The 14,806-nt window shown below is 38.6% G+C and overlaps 1 protein-coding gene across 1 annotated transcript in view; it reads left to right on the forward strand.

Moving 5' to 3' along the window:
• vsnl1a (visinin-like 1a) overlaps positions 1–12,927 on the forward strand; it is a 90,533-nt gene extending 77,606 nt beyond the window's left edge. Inside the window, exons 3-4 of the mRNA XM_078399284.1 lie at positions 7,875–8,090; positions 9,572–12,927. Of these exons, the coding sequence (XP_078255410.1) occupies positions 7,875–8,090; positions 9,572–9,769 (414 nt within the window). The 3' untranslated portion in view covers positions 9,770–12,927. The remainder of the gene's footprint in view (positions 1–7,874; positions 8,091–9,571) is intronic.
• The last annotated feature ends 1,879 nt before the right edge of the window (positions 12,928–14,806 follow it).

Consider the following 14,806-nt stretch of genomic DNA (forward strand, 5'->3'; position numbering starts at 1 on the left):
ACTGAGGAAATTCAGTGTCTCTGAGGATCCTTCATTGCTTCTACTCTGGGGCTGTAGAGAGCATCCTGTCCGGCAACATTACAGTCTGGTTTGGGAACAGCTCTGCCCAGGACAGGATAGCCCTGCAGAGAGTAGTGCGTTCGGCAGAACGCACCATGGGAACTACACTCGTCCCCCTGCAGGACCTATACATCAGGAGGTGCAGATCCAGAGCAAGCAAGATCATGAGGGACCCCTGCCACCCCAGTAACGGACTGTTCCAGATGCTATGATCAGGCAAACGCCTCCGCTGTCATGCTGTGAAAACGGAGAGGATGAGACGGAGCTTCTTCCCACAGGCCATCAGGACTGTCAACTTTTATAACCCCAGAGACTAAATTTTTGTCGACAATAATAGTAACTTATTAACTTTATTTATATGCTGTAACTGTAATTCTTTTTGTGCACAACCCGCAGGCATTGCCACTTTCATTTCACTGCACATCGTGTATGTGTATGTGACAAATAAATTTGACTTGACTTGAGCTTTGTGGGAACTGAATTTTGGAAGTCACGTATGCTTTGGAGAGGTCGTCAGAATCTCAAATGACGTGACCAGCAGGAAAGCATGGTGATTGGGGTAAGACCTTGCAAATCCTTAAAGAATATACCTATCATGAGCAGAATCAGGCCACAATTCTCAAGTCAAGATCTGGTCTACAGATGTGCAAAGTAATTTTACAGAAATAATATGGAACTGTATTTGGGGCTTTCTCCATCGCTGCTCCCACCCTATGGAACTCACTACCCCAAACCGTCAGAGACTCCTCCTCACTCACCACATTCAAAACATCACTGAAGTCTCACCTGTTCAGCACTGCCTTCAACCACTGACCGTCACCTCACCTTCTGTCTCCTTTTTCTATTCGTTTACTTATTTATCTATTTATTTACTTCTCTATGTTCTAGTAATCCCTGTAAAGCGTCTTTGAGTGTTTGAAAAGCGCTATATAAATGTAATGCATTATTATTATTATTATTATTATTATTATTTGCATGTCATTTGAAAGTACAGGCAATATACCCAGAGCACCTGAACAGTTTTTAAAATGTGATTTACCACACACATTGAACATAATCATGTCTACAATGGGGTTATGAAGATAACTTGCCTTGCATAGTGCACAAAAATGTAATATGCCAAGAAATTGCAAATGTTTAAATAACCCACGTTATTTTGTGTTTCAAGTGGAAAAGTAATAAAATAATGAAGAAAAATGAACAATAAAGAAACACAAATTCCAAGACTCGAGCTGGAGGGTGCAATTTAATAGATGCAGCGCTATGATATCCAACAGATTAAAAATCAAGAAATGTTTATTCAGATTATCCTGTATTATATTAAAAATGAAATCAAAGACACAAGAGATTGAGGAAATTGATGGAGGAACTCAGCAGGCCAGGCAGTATCAGCTTACCTTTATGTCTATGCCCACAAATTGTTGGGGAACAATACCAGTACAGTTCCTCCAGCAGTTTGTCTTTTGCATTAAAAATGATACATTTTCATCTAATAGTTCTGCCAATATGTATTTGATAGGTCAAAAAATGTACGTTGCTTGTACTTTACATTAATCTGAATGTACTTCGTCATTACAAAATTGACTGGGACAGATTGTCTCAGATCTGCCCTGCTACTTGAACTCAACAGCCAGCTAGCCTGCCTGTCCGCTGCACTAGTTTATACTGCTTGTATAAAGGGGGCCGATTGAGCTACCATGCAAAAGACATCTTGCATGGTGGGCAAGTTCTGCATAACAAACAAGGCCGAGGGGCCAGATCCCAATGGTCCAGCGAGGAATTGTTTTCAAACCTTTCTGATAGCCAAATATCTAAAACTGTTACTGCCAGCTACTTCTGTCAGTAGGGTAGCTGCAATTTATTTTCCAAAGTAAAAGATTCCCTCTGCTCCAGCAGCCTCCCCGCTTCCTCTTTCACTACGGGGAAAGAGGAGACTTTAGTTAGCTTGGTTGCCTTACTTGTGCAGGAAATGTATTTCTACTGCAGAAAGACCAATATATATAAAGTTGAAATATCTACCTGTTAACATGGTGCACAATCCTTTATAAAGCTCATAACTCATGAAATTCCTTTGTGCCTACACTGGTAGGCTTTGACATCTTATATAACGCCCTGAAGTGTTGACTCTAAAACTGGAATTTACAAAGGCTTAGAACTGCTTCCTTTCTTTCATTCCCTTTGAATAAAGACAGGTATCCCACTTTGTTAAAATGGTTTTCTAATTCATCCTACCATCTTCAAAGATTTGTATCCAGTAACAGCTACGTCTCTCTCTGTTCCTCTATTACGATTGTACAAATTAGCTAACAGCACCTGTCCTGAATTTTCCTACCAAAACACATTATTCTTCTGTATGAAATCTCATCTGCCGTATACCTGCTTGTTTCACAAGAGCATGCTGCCCTGAAGTCTGTTGCAATGACAAAACCTTTTACCATCTCTCTGAAATGATTCAAGAGGGCAAATTATTATTATTATTATTATTATCTATTCCCCGGAGGGGAATTGATAGAGTGAATGCATAGTCTAATATAGGTAGGAGATGGTCGTGAAGATGCTGAGAAATAACTGATGACACTTACAGTTCCAAGACAAGACAACACAGACTGTCTCTGAGGCAACTGTAACAACACTCTAAACAGAGCTGTGTGTAGTGAACAGCATTTGTATGCAAAGCTCATAGGGGCAGCTTGTTTTTAAGCAAGAACTGCAATCTTCCTATTGATTTATGGGACGATATGATGTTTCCTGACTTAAAGACTTAAAGGTAAACATAGAAACATAAAAAATAAGTGCAGGAGTAGGCCATTCAGCCCTTCGAGCCAGCATCGCCATTCCATACGATCATGGCTAATCATCCAAACTCAGTAACCTGTTTCTTCTTTCTCCCCATATTCCTTGATTCCGTTAGTCCTAAGAGCTTTTTCTAACTCTCTCTTGAAAACATCCAGTGAATTGGTCTCCACTGCCTTCTGTGGCAGAGAATTCCACAGATTCCCAACTGAGTAAAAATGTTTTTCCTCATCTCAGTCCTAAATGGCCTGCCCCTTATTCTTAATACAATACAATACAATACAATATATCTTTATTGTCATTGTACCCAGGGGTACAACGAGATTGGGAACGTGGCCCCTGTGGCCCCTGGTTCTGGACTCCCCCCAACATCGGGAACATTTTTTCTTGCATCTAGCCTGCCCAATCCCTTAAGAATTTTACATGTTTCTTAAAATTGTTAATGTTAAAGACTTAAGAAATTTGGTTTAGTACAGTGAAGAAATTGCTGGATTATTATGGTATTCACAAATGCTGATTTGTTAAAAGTAGAGCATGATGTGTGCTTCTGATGGGTTTTAATCTTAAATGTTTATAAAGAGACCATTAAAGCTGAGGTGTTTCGTTCCTGCAAGTACTGAGCTGTTGCTATTGACATTTTTCATAGAATATTTTATCTGCCTTATCTCCTTTGTTATTTATGTACATGTTCACCTTGGAATACTAATAATTTTTTAAGGTAATGCTCTTTCAACAAATTGTTCACCAATTATTCAAATGTAATATTAATAAATAGAAACATGATGCGTTGTGTTAAATTTAACATACTTGGAAGGAAAATGGAAATGTTGCATCATTGCTTCCAAGTCTTTCTTTTATTGGATTTGTCCTTGTCCCCTTTCTGTTATTCAGAAAGCAATGCAGTGATCTGGCTCACAGTCCAGTGTTCATGGAACCACTGGCATTGTGTGATATTTGCAATCAAAATCGCTGGAGTATTGATTAAAAGAAAACAGCTCTGTCAATGTCAGAACTGGTATTTAATGAATATCTTGTGCATTATGCATCTGTCAGGATGTACACATTGGCTATTCCACTGTTTCTGATCATGTTAGACAGCTATTGGCTTTAATGTTCGTGGGTCAAGATGATCATATACTTCGCACATTTTGCATTCACTCGTTATTTTTGGAACATGATACAGAAATGCCACCACCTGCTTTTCTTTTAAATTCTTGGTTTTATTTGTCTGTCATGTACGTGTTCAATTGTTTTTTTAACATGTAACCAGTTGCATTGCTGAATGTGTAGGGATCAAATAAAGTGCTTGCTTATTCAAAATTTCTTTCTAGATTGTTGCTCTCAAACAATCTGCAAAATATTTTTGCAACTCATTACAAGAATGATCATGGTCATAATGAGGGAGGTTTTTTGGGATTGAATTGATTCAAAGACGCAGCGTGGAAACAGGCCACTCGGTCCACGCTGACCATCAATCACCCGTTCACACTAGTTGTATGTTATCCCACTTTCTCATCCACTCCCTACACACAAGGGGAAATTTACAGAAGCTAATAATCTACAGATTAATTTAGAGAAGCTAATTAATCTTTTGTGATGTGGGAAGAAACCGGAGCACCTGGAGGAAACCCATGTGGTCACAGGAAGAACGTGAAAACTCGCACAGACAGCTCCCGCAGTCAGGATCGAATCCGGATGTCTAGCGTGTTGGGCAACAGCTCTACCAGCTGCATCACTGTGAATTCCCTTGGGAGAGAGAAGAGGTAGCACTTCACAGTTAGATGTTCTAGGATTGGAGACCAGGATAGGACAGGACCGCTACGTCTGAGCTCCACAAAGAGTTTACCATGAGGCCTTTGCCTCTGCCCTGCCATCTGGTTGATATGATGAACAGAGAAACCTTCGGACTGGAGAGCAGAGTCTGGGAAGCTAGTGGTGAGCCATGTCTCTGTGAAACAGAGCACACAGCATTCGATCTCCCTTTGGTAAAACAGCCTTGCACTCAAATTCTCAACCTTATTTTCCAGAGACTTTACATTGACTAGTAGAATACTGGGGAGGAGAAGCACCTAGGTTCATTATAATGAAATCAAAGTGATTTATGCCGAGACAAAGTTTTGGACCGGATCAGGGAAGCTGGATTTCCTAAATAGACAAAAATACTGGAGTGGGCAACTTTTTTTTTATATATGTTTTTCTGTTATGTTTTCAGTGATTTTTTTTGAGAAATGTCTTTCCAAAATCTGACCCATGGAACTCTGTATACAAACATCTTGCGAATATTGCATTGCATTTTGTTAAACAAGCAGATCAAAACATATAAAAACAGACAAATATTCATGCCTGCCTATAAATCTTTTAGTTAAAAGAAGTCTTACAGTTGAGCCCAACAAGAAATATTTTATTATTATTGTAGAGTTTCCATCAGACAATATTATTCAATGTTGGACATTCCTATGTGAATGAGTTTGCAAATGTAACTTCATGATTTTGTGATGGTTTACCGAGAAACTAATATGAAACATTTCTGGGCAGATTTCTCTTGCTTACTTTTCACACTCCTTTCCATGTAATTCAGTTCGGCACGTTGTAAATGAAAAATATATTATATCATTCTTTAAAGTGCACTGGAGAATTTTACTTTGTTATAGATATTTGTTCTGATTTTAACGACAGTTGATTAAGAAATTTAGTTACCTGTACATCGGGCAATATGGTGTATACGTTTTTGCAATAAGTTCTATTTGGCGGACTGCTATTAATTGGTCAGCACATCTTAGTCGGCACGTTTCACTGTCTTTGCACCGATGTCTAAGGTAAGAGTAAGATGCCAATGCATCTGACCTCCCACAGCACCTCAGGTCTTGCCATTGATGGAGTCACCGTGACATGTACCCATTCCAACTCAAAATTTTAGCCCCAGTGATGAGTAAGTAATAAACTATTTAACATGTGTATATTGAGTATGGTCAATTTTCCTGCACTTCCAAATTTGAATCCTGAACGTCTTGATCACTCACAACCATGAAAGATTCAAAAGGCATATTGTGTCTAGCTAACTTGATTTTTTTTTTAAGACATAGTGAAATTCAATGAGAAAGTCAGCTAAAGTGTCTTCATACATGTGTAATATGGATTTGTGTTGGTGATATTGTTTTGCTTTGACCACTGCCATTGAAAGATTGTTAGTCATAGGTGGACTACGAATTTGTCCAAATCATAGAAAAATAGGTGCAGAAGCAGGCCATTCGGCCCTTTGAGCCATATTGCCTGCTTGTGTTTTGCAATAATGCTTGAATGTTGTTAAACATTATTAGTGGAGTATACAATTTTTATCCGGCACATGAGGATGTTGCCAGGACTCGAGGGCCTGAGCTATAAGGAAAAGTCGGGCCAGCTATTACTTTATTCCTTGGAGCACAGAAGGCTGAGGGATAATCTTATAGAGGTGCATAAAATCATGAGAGGAATGGACAGAGTGAACGTACAGAGTATTTTACCAGGGAATGGGAGGCAAGAACCAGAGGATATAAGTTTAAGGTGAGTGATGCAAGATTTAATAGGAACCTGAGGAGCAATGTTTTCACTGGGTGTATGGAACAAGCTTCCAGAGGAAGTACTTGAGACAGGTACAATAACAGCATACGGTTGATTGGTTGAAAGATAAACAGGCCCAGAGCATCCACACCAACCATCGATCGCCCATTTACATGATATGATATTCCACTTTCGCCTCCACTCCCTACACACTAAGGGCAATTTTAGAGACCAATCAACCTACATATCCAAAACCAGAAACCAGAGCACCCCAGAAGGAACCGACGCAGTCACAGCGGGACGTACAAACTCCATACAGACAACACCCGAGGTCAGGATCAAACCCAGGTCTCTGGCACTCTACCAGTTATGCCATTATTTAAAAGACAGGTAAAAGGAATGGAAAGGTTAAGAGGGATATGGACCATACACGGGCAAATGGGACTAGCTTTGATGGGGCATCTTGGTCGGCATAAATGAGTTGGGTTGAAAGGCCTGTTTCCATGCTGTATGACTCTATGACATGATATTTTCCAAATTTAACTGTAATTTATTGGTCTGCAAATGATTTTAAATTGATCCACTATAATTACATAATTGGTCAACATTCTGGAAAGAGAATGCCATGTTAATGTGATGCACTCCAGAACAAAACAATAACATTCAAGTGTTATATTATGATCTTTGGCACAAATTAAATGATGAACATAACATGGCTAATGAATGGAAGATATACTGGTGCTTAGAAATACTAAATCTGCCATTTTATATTGGTTTATATTTAAACCGGATAATTTAATAATGATGCCATCTTCTGTGCTGCACTATTCAATGGATCTGTGAAATCATGTTTCTCGTCTGAAATGTGGGTTGGAAAATTATTGACAGTCTTAGTGCAGTTCTTCAAAACCAATCCATTTTATATAATCCACTTGCAAAGCTGGACATTGCTACTGAATCATCTGTTGTCATCTCGGTAGCTGTTTATCCTTGCATTGATACTGCATTTCCTTTCCATGCACTTTGTGTATATGGTCTTTGATCTTCTGGCTTGAAGCAGTTAAGAAAACAGGATACAAGTAGAACATTAAGTTCACAGTCGCTGATCTCATTTCTCCAACACCAAGCAGACTAACCATCTACTTTAACATTTTTAACGTGTGATCAACAAAAGAAAATAAAACCTGTACCTCACTACACATTAACTAGTGATTTCTATTGACACAGCATCTATAATCCAGTGACTCGCTCTCTTCCTGAGTTTGTGTGTTCGGTATATTTGGCCTTTATTACCATTAAATTAGATTTTTTTTTAAAGCTGTGGTTACATGCGAAGAAGAATATTATATCACGATCTGGACTTATTCCTAATAAGCACCTTCTAATTCTTGCCATGTATTGTTCCTATGCATGGAACATAAGGTGTGAAAAAAATAGATAGATTTGAATTCTTTACTTAATGTCTGCATTCCTTTTCTCTCTAGTTTTTCCCATATGGCGATGCATCCAAGTTTGCTCAGCATGCCTTCAGAACCTTTGATAAAAATGGTGACGGGACAATCGACTTCAGAGAGTTCATTTGTGCTCTCTCCATCACTTCAAGAGGCAGCTTTGAACAGAAGCTAAACTGGGCCTTCAATATGTATGATTTAGATGGTGATGGTAAAATAACAAGAGTGGAAATGTTGGAGATCATCGAGGTAAGACACATGCCGCTGCAGAATGTGCTTTTCAATGACTGTTAATCTATGTCATCAAAATCCCAATGTACGTCAAGTACGTCACCCCCTCTTGGTTTTTGCTCCCAGTTTAAGAAAAAAATACGATAACCAAACTTAATTTCCTAAACAAGAACTTGATTAACATAAAGTGGGATTGATTGTTCTTGAGGTGATACAAGCCATCAGAGAGATCCAAGTAGCTGCCCACAGCATGTGCACTTGCCAGGTTGATGTATTTGTGAGTGATTACCTGCCATAGCATTAGGCATGGTCAGGGAAATTGTACTCCGGAGTGCTCTGACACAACGTCATTTGAAGGTCAGCAACAAGCCAGAAGAGCTCGCCGCTGACCAGAGAATCCAGAGCCTAGGTGCCACTCCAGTAAGGAAATTGCTGAGATTAATACCACCCAGAACAAGGTACCAGTAAAGTAGACAATACTTACCAATAATGTACAATGCAGCCAATTATCCACAGTGAGGACATTACATTGCAGATGGACTACTGATGACTCTTAAGATTCATCTCTCACTCCCTTTTCCATCTGAAGATGAATAGATATCAGTCAAAAGAATCCTAACCTGGAACGCTATCTGTCCATTGCCTCCACTAATGCTGCCAACCTGCTCAGTTACACCAGCAGTTTATTTCTTTTGTTTTTTTTATTTTCGGCATCTCCTTCTCCCTCCTTACCTTCCAAGTAAGCATTGCCCTCCTGCAAATATTGGCGTTTCCACTAAAATCGCTACTCTCACTTCCCTTTGCTTCTTAAAGTTCACATCACTCTACCGTCATACCCACTAAGCCAATGTATCAGGTTCCAACTAATCTACTTCCTACCCATATCATATTTCCTCCCTCTCCCCACGCTTCCTTAGGCACGCCTTCCCTCTCCTCTTCCTGCCTCCCTTCATCTCTATCCCCCTTTCTTCCCCTCACTACCCACTCCATACCCCTAACTCTTTCCCAACTCCTCCATTTACCCTCCGTCCATTCCCTATCTCTGCCCCTCTTCTTTTCTCCTTATTCTATCCTTTCTTCTATCCTTCCTCTTCACTCCTACTCATTTATACCTTCCTCTTTTTGGTGCCTTCCACGCCATTATACACTCCCTCCACCCTTCAACCTCCCTCCAATCCATCCTTCTTCCCCATTCCTTCATTCGATGAACTCCCTCCAATCTGCCCTCTCCTCCCCTCCCATTTGCCCCACTCCCAGCCTCCTGCTCACCCTTCCTTACTCATACCCTCCTCTCCCACCCTCCCCTCTTTCTTCCTCACTCGCTTCCCCCCCCCCCCCCCCCCCATCCTTCTTTCCTCCCTTCTCTCCATGACTCTATCCCTACGACTCTCTTCCTATCTCATGGACTGTCTACTGGTCAATGCAAAACTTGGTGCAAATTAGTTTTTTTCGTCCCCCACCACAATCACCAACTTTAAATAATTCTTTCTTACTTTAAGGCCATTTATAAGATGGTAGGAACAGTCATAATGATGAAAATGAATGAAGATGGTTTAACGCCAGAACAACGAGTCGACAAGATTTTCAGTAAGATGGATAAGAACAATGACGACCAGATCACGTTGGATGAATTCAAAGAAGCAGCAAAGAGCGACCCATCAATTGTGTTACTCCTGCAATGTGACATTCAGAAGTGAGCCAGCACATGCATATAATGGACTGCACAAAATTCAAATGTTTCATTCAGTTAGCAGCTGCAGCTACATCCATACACACACTCGAAAACAAAGTGCTTGGACTATCTTTAAATGGACTTGCTTCTTGTGTTGAAACACTTGTGTGCATGAGACTGTCATATGCAAAAAAAGTTTAAATTAATATAAAAACTGCCAAAAGTGAAGTGTGCGCAATTTCATTATCATATTAACTTCATTCCTCAGAGGCCTGTGCATTGGTATCGTGTTGCATTAAATGATGCTATTATTGTTCATGTTCCACTGGAGCTTGCAATGTGTTTCACTTATGAGGCATGAAACTTAACTTCGATGTTTATAAGAAATCACTTTTTCCTCCAAATATTGTAGCAGATCGGAGATGAGAATTTTTGAAAATATCGGCAGCAGATTCTGATCAGTAAAAAAAGACAGTGGGCATTATGTAAATGCATTTGTTTAACTGGATACAGTTAATTCCATTCATTCTAGTACCATTAATTTTTGTTGAGTTTTCTTTCAATTCTTTGAACCCTTTACAAATACAAATAAGGAGTAAAATACCTTAAAAAAAATAACTGCGGCAATTTTTAATGGATTCAACATTTATTATTAGCATCTTTCTCAAACATGGACACTCAAGATTCAACACATTAAAGAAGTTTGTAGTTTTAGCGAATATTTAAAAATACCCAGAGGTAAGAGTTCTCCAACATTTACTGTATACCTTTCCTACAATAACTAAAGTAGCAGCTACCAGGAAATGGTGTTAGTGACTTTTTAAAATGCTTTTTTAGAGCTTTTCCACTGGTACCTTATCGGTAGTTTGTGATAGAAATCCAATAAACACTGACTGTTACAAAGAGAGAAGTAAACTGTAAAACTGCATTAGTACACGTTTTTAAACAGAGAAAGAGGCATCATAAAGACAGATCAGTCTGAAGAAGGGTCTCGACCCGAAACGTCACCCATTCCTCCTCTCCGGAGATGGCGCCTGACCCGCTGAGTTACTCCAGCATTTTGTGTCTACTTTCGATTTAAACCAGCATTTGCAGTTCTTTCCTAAACATAAAGAAGACCTTTTCTTGCTTTATTTCTTTAACCCTCTTATAATTGGGCTCGTGATCTAATATCTATTGTAGTACTATGCCATAACCTGTGAGTCATTTGAAAACCAACATTCTCCTAAACTGTAAAAATTTATATATTTTTAAACTACAGTCTGCGCAACTATCCCACAATCTTAAGTCAAAGAAATAAAAATAACCAAAGTTTTAAGTAACATCTCAATCATTCATTGTTACTGTTTCATGTTTTAGGAGATCTGCCTACAGCCAATAGGCTGATCCTCCACAATAATGAAGTGCTAACTACAGTCTCCATTCATTTTTTAGCAAAGATTTGTTAGTAGCAGAAATTTGGGATTCATAAATCTGGCTCTTGTGCATCACTGGCATCAACCCCTGCTTAGCAGAAAGTTGTGGCATTGTTTCACAAAATCATTCAGAATATATTGCTCAAGTGTCCAAAGTCAGCACAAGAATTGCAGGAGACTTGTACTACCGAGTTAAAATCCTTATTAAAGACTGGAAGGCGTACCCCTATTGCTTTCTAACTTTTTACGATTGATCATAGACTCGAATCCAAAAAACACATAATTTGGTGACTAATGTATGGGCATTCAAATCATTATTTATATTTTTCGTGAAACTGCTCTTTCTGCAATCTTATTTATTCTGCAATATATTTCTTTTGGGTGCAATTTTTCTTTGGCATTGCATTTTCATCAATTTTTTCCATCACATTTTTTTACTATCTTCCACTGTAGAGAGTTTTATAATAGGTGACAATTCCTGCTTGTTAGTGGAAGATTTCCAAGGAATTCAACTGCTTAGACATAGGACAAGCCAGTCTTAGTCCAGCGAGGTATTTTGACATCAGAGGCTCATGTTCTCAAGGTGGTATCGAGTTGCACCAGTCATTCAGAATTGTTGGAAGTCGAAGAAGCCTACACATAGTGACCTACCTGTGCACAATGCACATGGCAAAGTGCGTGTCAATATGCAACTGTGTATTGTGTTAGATTCTTGAGGTTGTTGTCTGATACAAGGTCAAAGAGCAGATACAAATGGTGTTGCCCATACTGCCTGCTGTTAAAAACATCATGCTTTGTGAATGCTGCCCTTCAGGTTAGTTTATCTTTTTCACATTAGCATAAATCCTTTGGTCATTATTATTAATGGGTTTAAGTACTACACCATTATATCTCTTCTTTCACATTCGACTATCTTCACTTAATTAATAGCCAATCCTTCTCCCTCACTTATCGTTGACCAAGATTGAAGGGTACTTGATCATCATTTTGAAACTGGACAAATGCGGGAATATTTATCCACTTATTCAGGTACTGGCTTTAAAAGTACACCTCTCTTTAATTTTAACTTGCTGGTTCCACCGTCCAATTGTACTATTGAGTTAGCTTTTTCTGCCTAGAGAAGATGAATTCCATACACCACCCATTTCCACGTTCAACAACAGATCTAAAGCAGCCAGCTTCATAAAAGATTGGATGCAAAATCTAGGGTAAAACCACAGAGACATTTGAAGATACTTTCTCTGCGTTATGCTGATTATTGGTCAGTAATTTAAATCCTTAAGTGGAGAATGTGATGGTTTTATGCTAGATGCACTAATATTACAACTATAAGATTAACAGGCAACATGTAATCCAGTGGGGACATCAGGTTGAAATGTGAGCACAGTCCACATGTTCAGTATAAACTTTCAGCTGGTGAGGCTCTCTCGTGACGGGATGCAATTGGGAAACTATCTTTTAATAAAGGATTTTGAAACTTAAATGTTTTCTTAAACCAGAACAACGCTTCATCTATTCTAACAAAAGGACAATGAATAAAAGCTTACCAAACCTTTCCCGTTTATGTATGCAATGTAAACAAGATGTTGGTGAAAGTGTTCGGTGCAGTACCTATATGTTTGTTATGGCTTTTATAAATGTCATGAATCAATACGTAAATCATTCAAAAAGAAATTGTGCAGAAAACAAAACCCAGATCTGTTAAATTGAAATTGTGCTACCATGTGAAATAAATAAACAGTGACATGGACATACTTTATCACGGAAACTATACCTGTCATTTCTTCCAGTTAACACAAACAAATCTATATAGCAACAATTGAAGATCCAACAGTAGAATTAAAAGTCTGGAACATTTTAAAGAGCTCCATCTCTTCATATCATATATCAATTATGTCCCAATCAGTTGGACAAAAAATGGTTATCAAATACTGTTTTGTTTTCAAACAAATTAAACACTGATGAATTAGGAGTGACATTATTAGCATAACAAAGTAATAATAAATGAGTAAATAGCACAAAGTAACAAAGAAACAAAGGAATATGCCAGGCCATCTCAATTCTTTGTGCATTTTGACCCTGCAACTGTTGCATTTAGCCCTCCTACCATCTGTCCAATTATGTGGTGAAGTGAGGTGGGATACAGGAGAAGATTTGAGAAAACAGAGCTGCTCTCTTCCAACCTTGATCTACAGCTGAAGGGAGGAAGTGACAGCATTTTGCCTAAACTGTGGGTTTGGGGCTGAGGGGGAGGAATGCAAGTTTTGCCACACAATGTTAGCCTCTTGATTCATTGCTTTCCCCAGGAATGAAAATGTGGATACTGATTGAGTGATACTACTTGTACATGGTGCCAACCCTGTACTCCCATTGCTGGCTTATATAGATCTTTCCAACCAATAAAAATACGTAGCCAGGGATACTTTAGATGCATTTTCTACAGTGCTTTCATTTTGACCAAACAGGAAGGCAACGTTGAAAGAGTTTACAATGTAAAGTTAATCCCTCAGGTAATAAGCTCATACACATTATGTTAGATCAATGGGATAATTTAATTTAGGAGAAAACAAAGCCTGGTTATAAAATTGATATTCACTTTGTTTATAAAGAACTAACATCAACTCTTGCATTCTATTGACTAACACAACGTTTAAGAAATATTTAGACAGGTACATGGATAGGATAGGGTTAGAGGGATATGGGCCACAAGCAGGCAGGTGGAATTAGTGTAGATGGGGAATCTTGGTTGGTGTGGCTAGTTGGGCTGAAGGCCCTGCTTCCACACTGTATGACTCTACAACAATGGCACTGGTCAAGGATAATACCATGATAAACCATTTCATAAGTTCTAGGAGCAGAATTAGGCCATTGGCCCCATCAAATCTACTCTGCCATTCAATCATGGCTGATTTATTTTACCCTCTCAACCCCATTCTCCTCCCTTCTCCCCATATCCCTTGACACCTGCACCAATCAAGAAAATCTGTCAATCTCTGCATTAGAAATATCCATTGACTTGGCCTCCAATCATTTTGTATGATTGAACGTAAATGCTTTACAAGTAACAGTAGACAAAAGCACAATTGGTGGTCTTATTAAGACTGTTTTATGATCTTTGTCTCTTGCAGTTCTCCGTTCCCCTTAATGTTCTGGCTTTCAAGTTTCAATCTCTTTTGCAAATATTGCTATTACCATTGCATCTAGGACCTCCTGATGGGTTTGTTCAACCTTCACAGAACCTTCTCTCAGCTTTACACTTAATCACCCCTGAGAATTAGCATTTTCCTTTTTCAATTTAAAAATATGCCTTCAAGCTAGACCAATGTCTTAAATTTAACCAGCTCAGCAAAATTTAGTATTTCACGATTCTTCATAAACTAAAAACAGAGCCGCAATAAATATTCTTACTTTTACATTTGTTGGCTGAAGGATTTGAATTTGATTTTTTAAATTTACAATATAATACAAAGATTTTACCTTTTCTATAAGGAGTAAAATATTGAGAAAATTGCTTCATCAATTGACAATAAAAATTGAAGCAGCAAATTGGATTACCTCGACAATCTGTGGAGAGAGTTTAGATTTCAGGTTAATTACCTTTTTATCAGAACTGTTTCAGGTTTCCAGCATCAGTATTTTCTTGCCTT

Source organism: Rhinoraja longicauda, chromosome 5 (genome assembly GCF_053455715.1).
Source record: "Rhinoraja longicauda isolate Sanriku21f chromosome 5, sRhiLon1.1, whole genome shotgun sequence".
Lineage (NCBI taxonomy): Eukaryota > Metazoa > Chordata > Chondrichthyes > Rajiformes > Arhynchobatidae > Rhinoraja > Rhinoraja longicauda.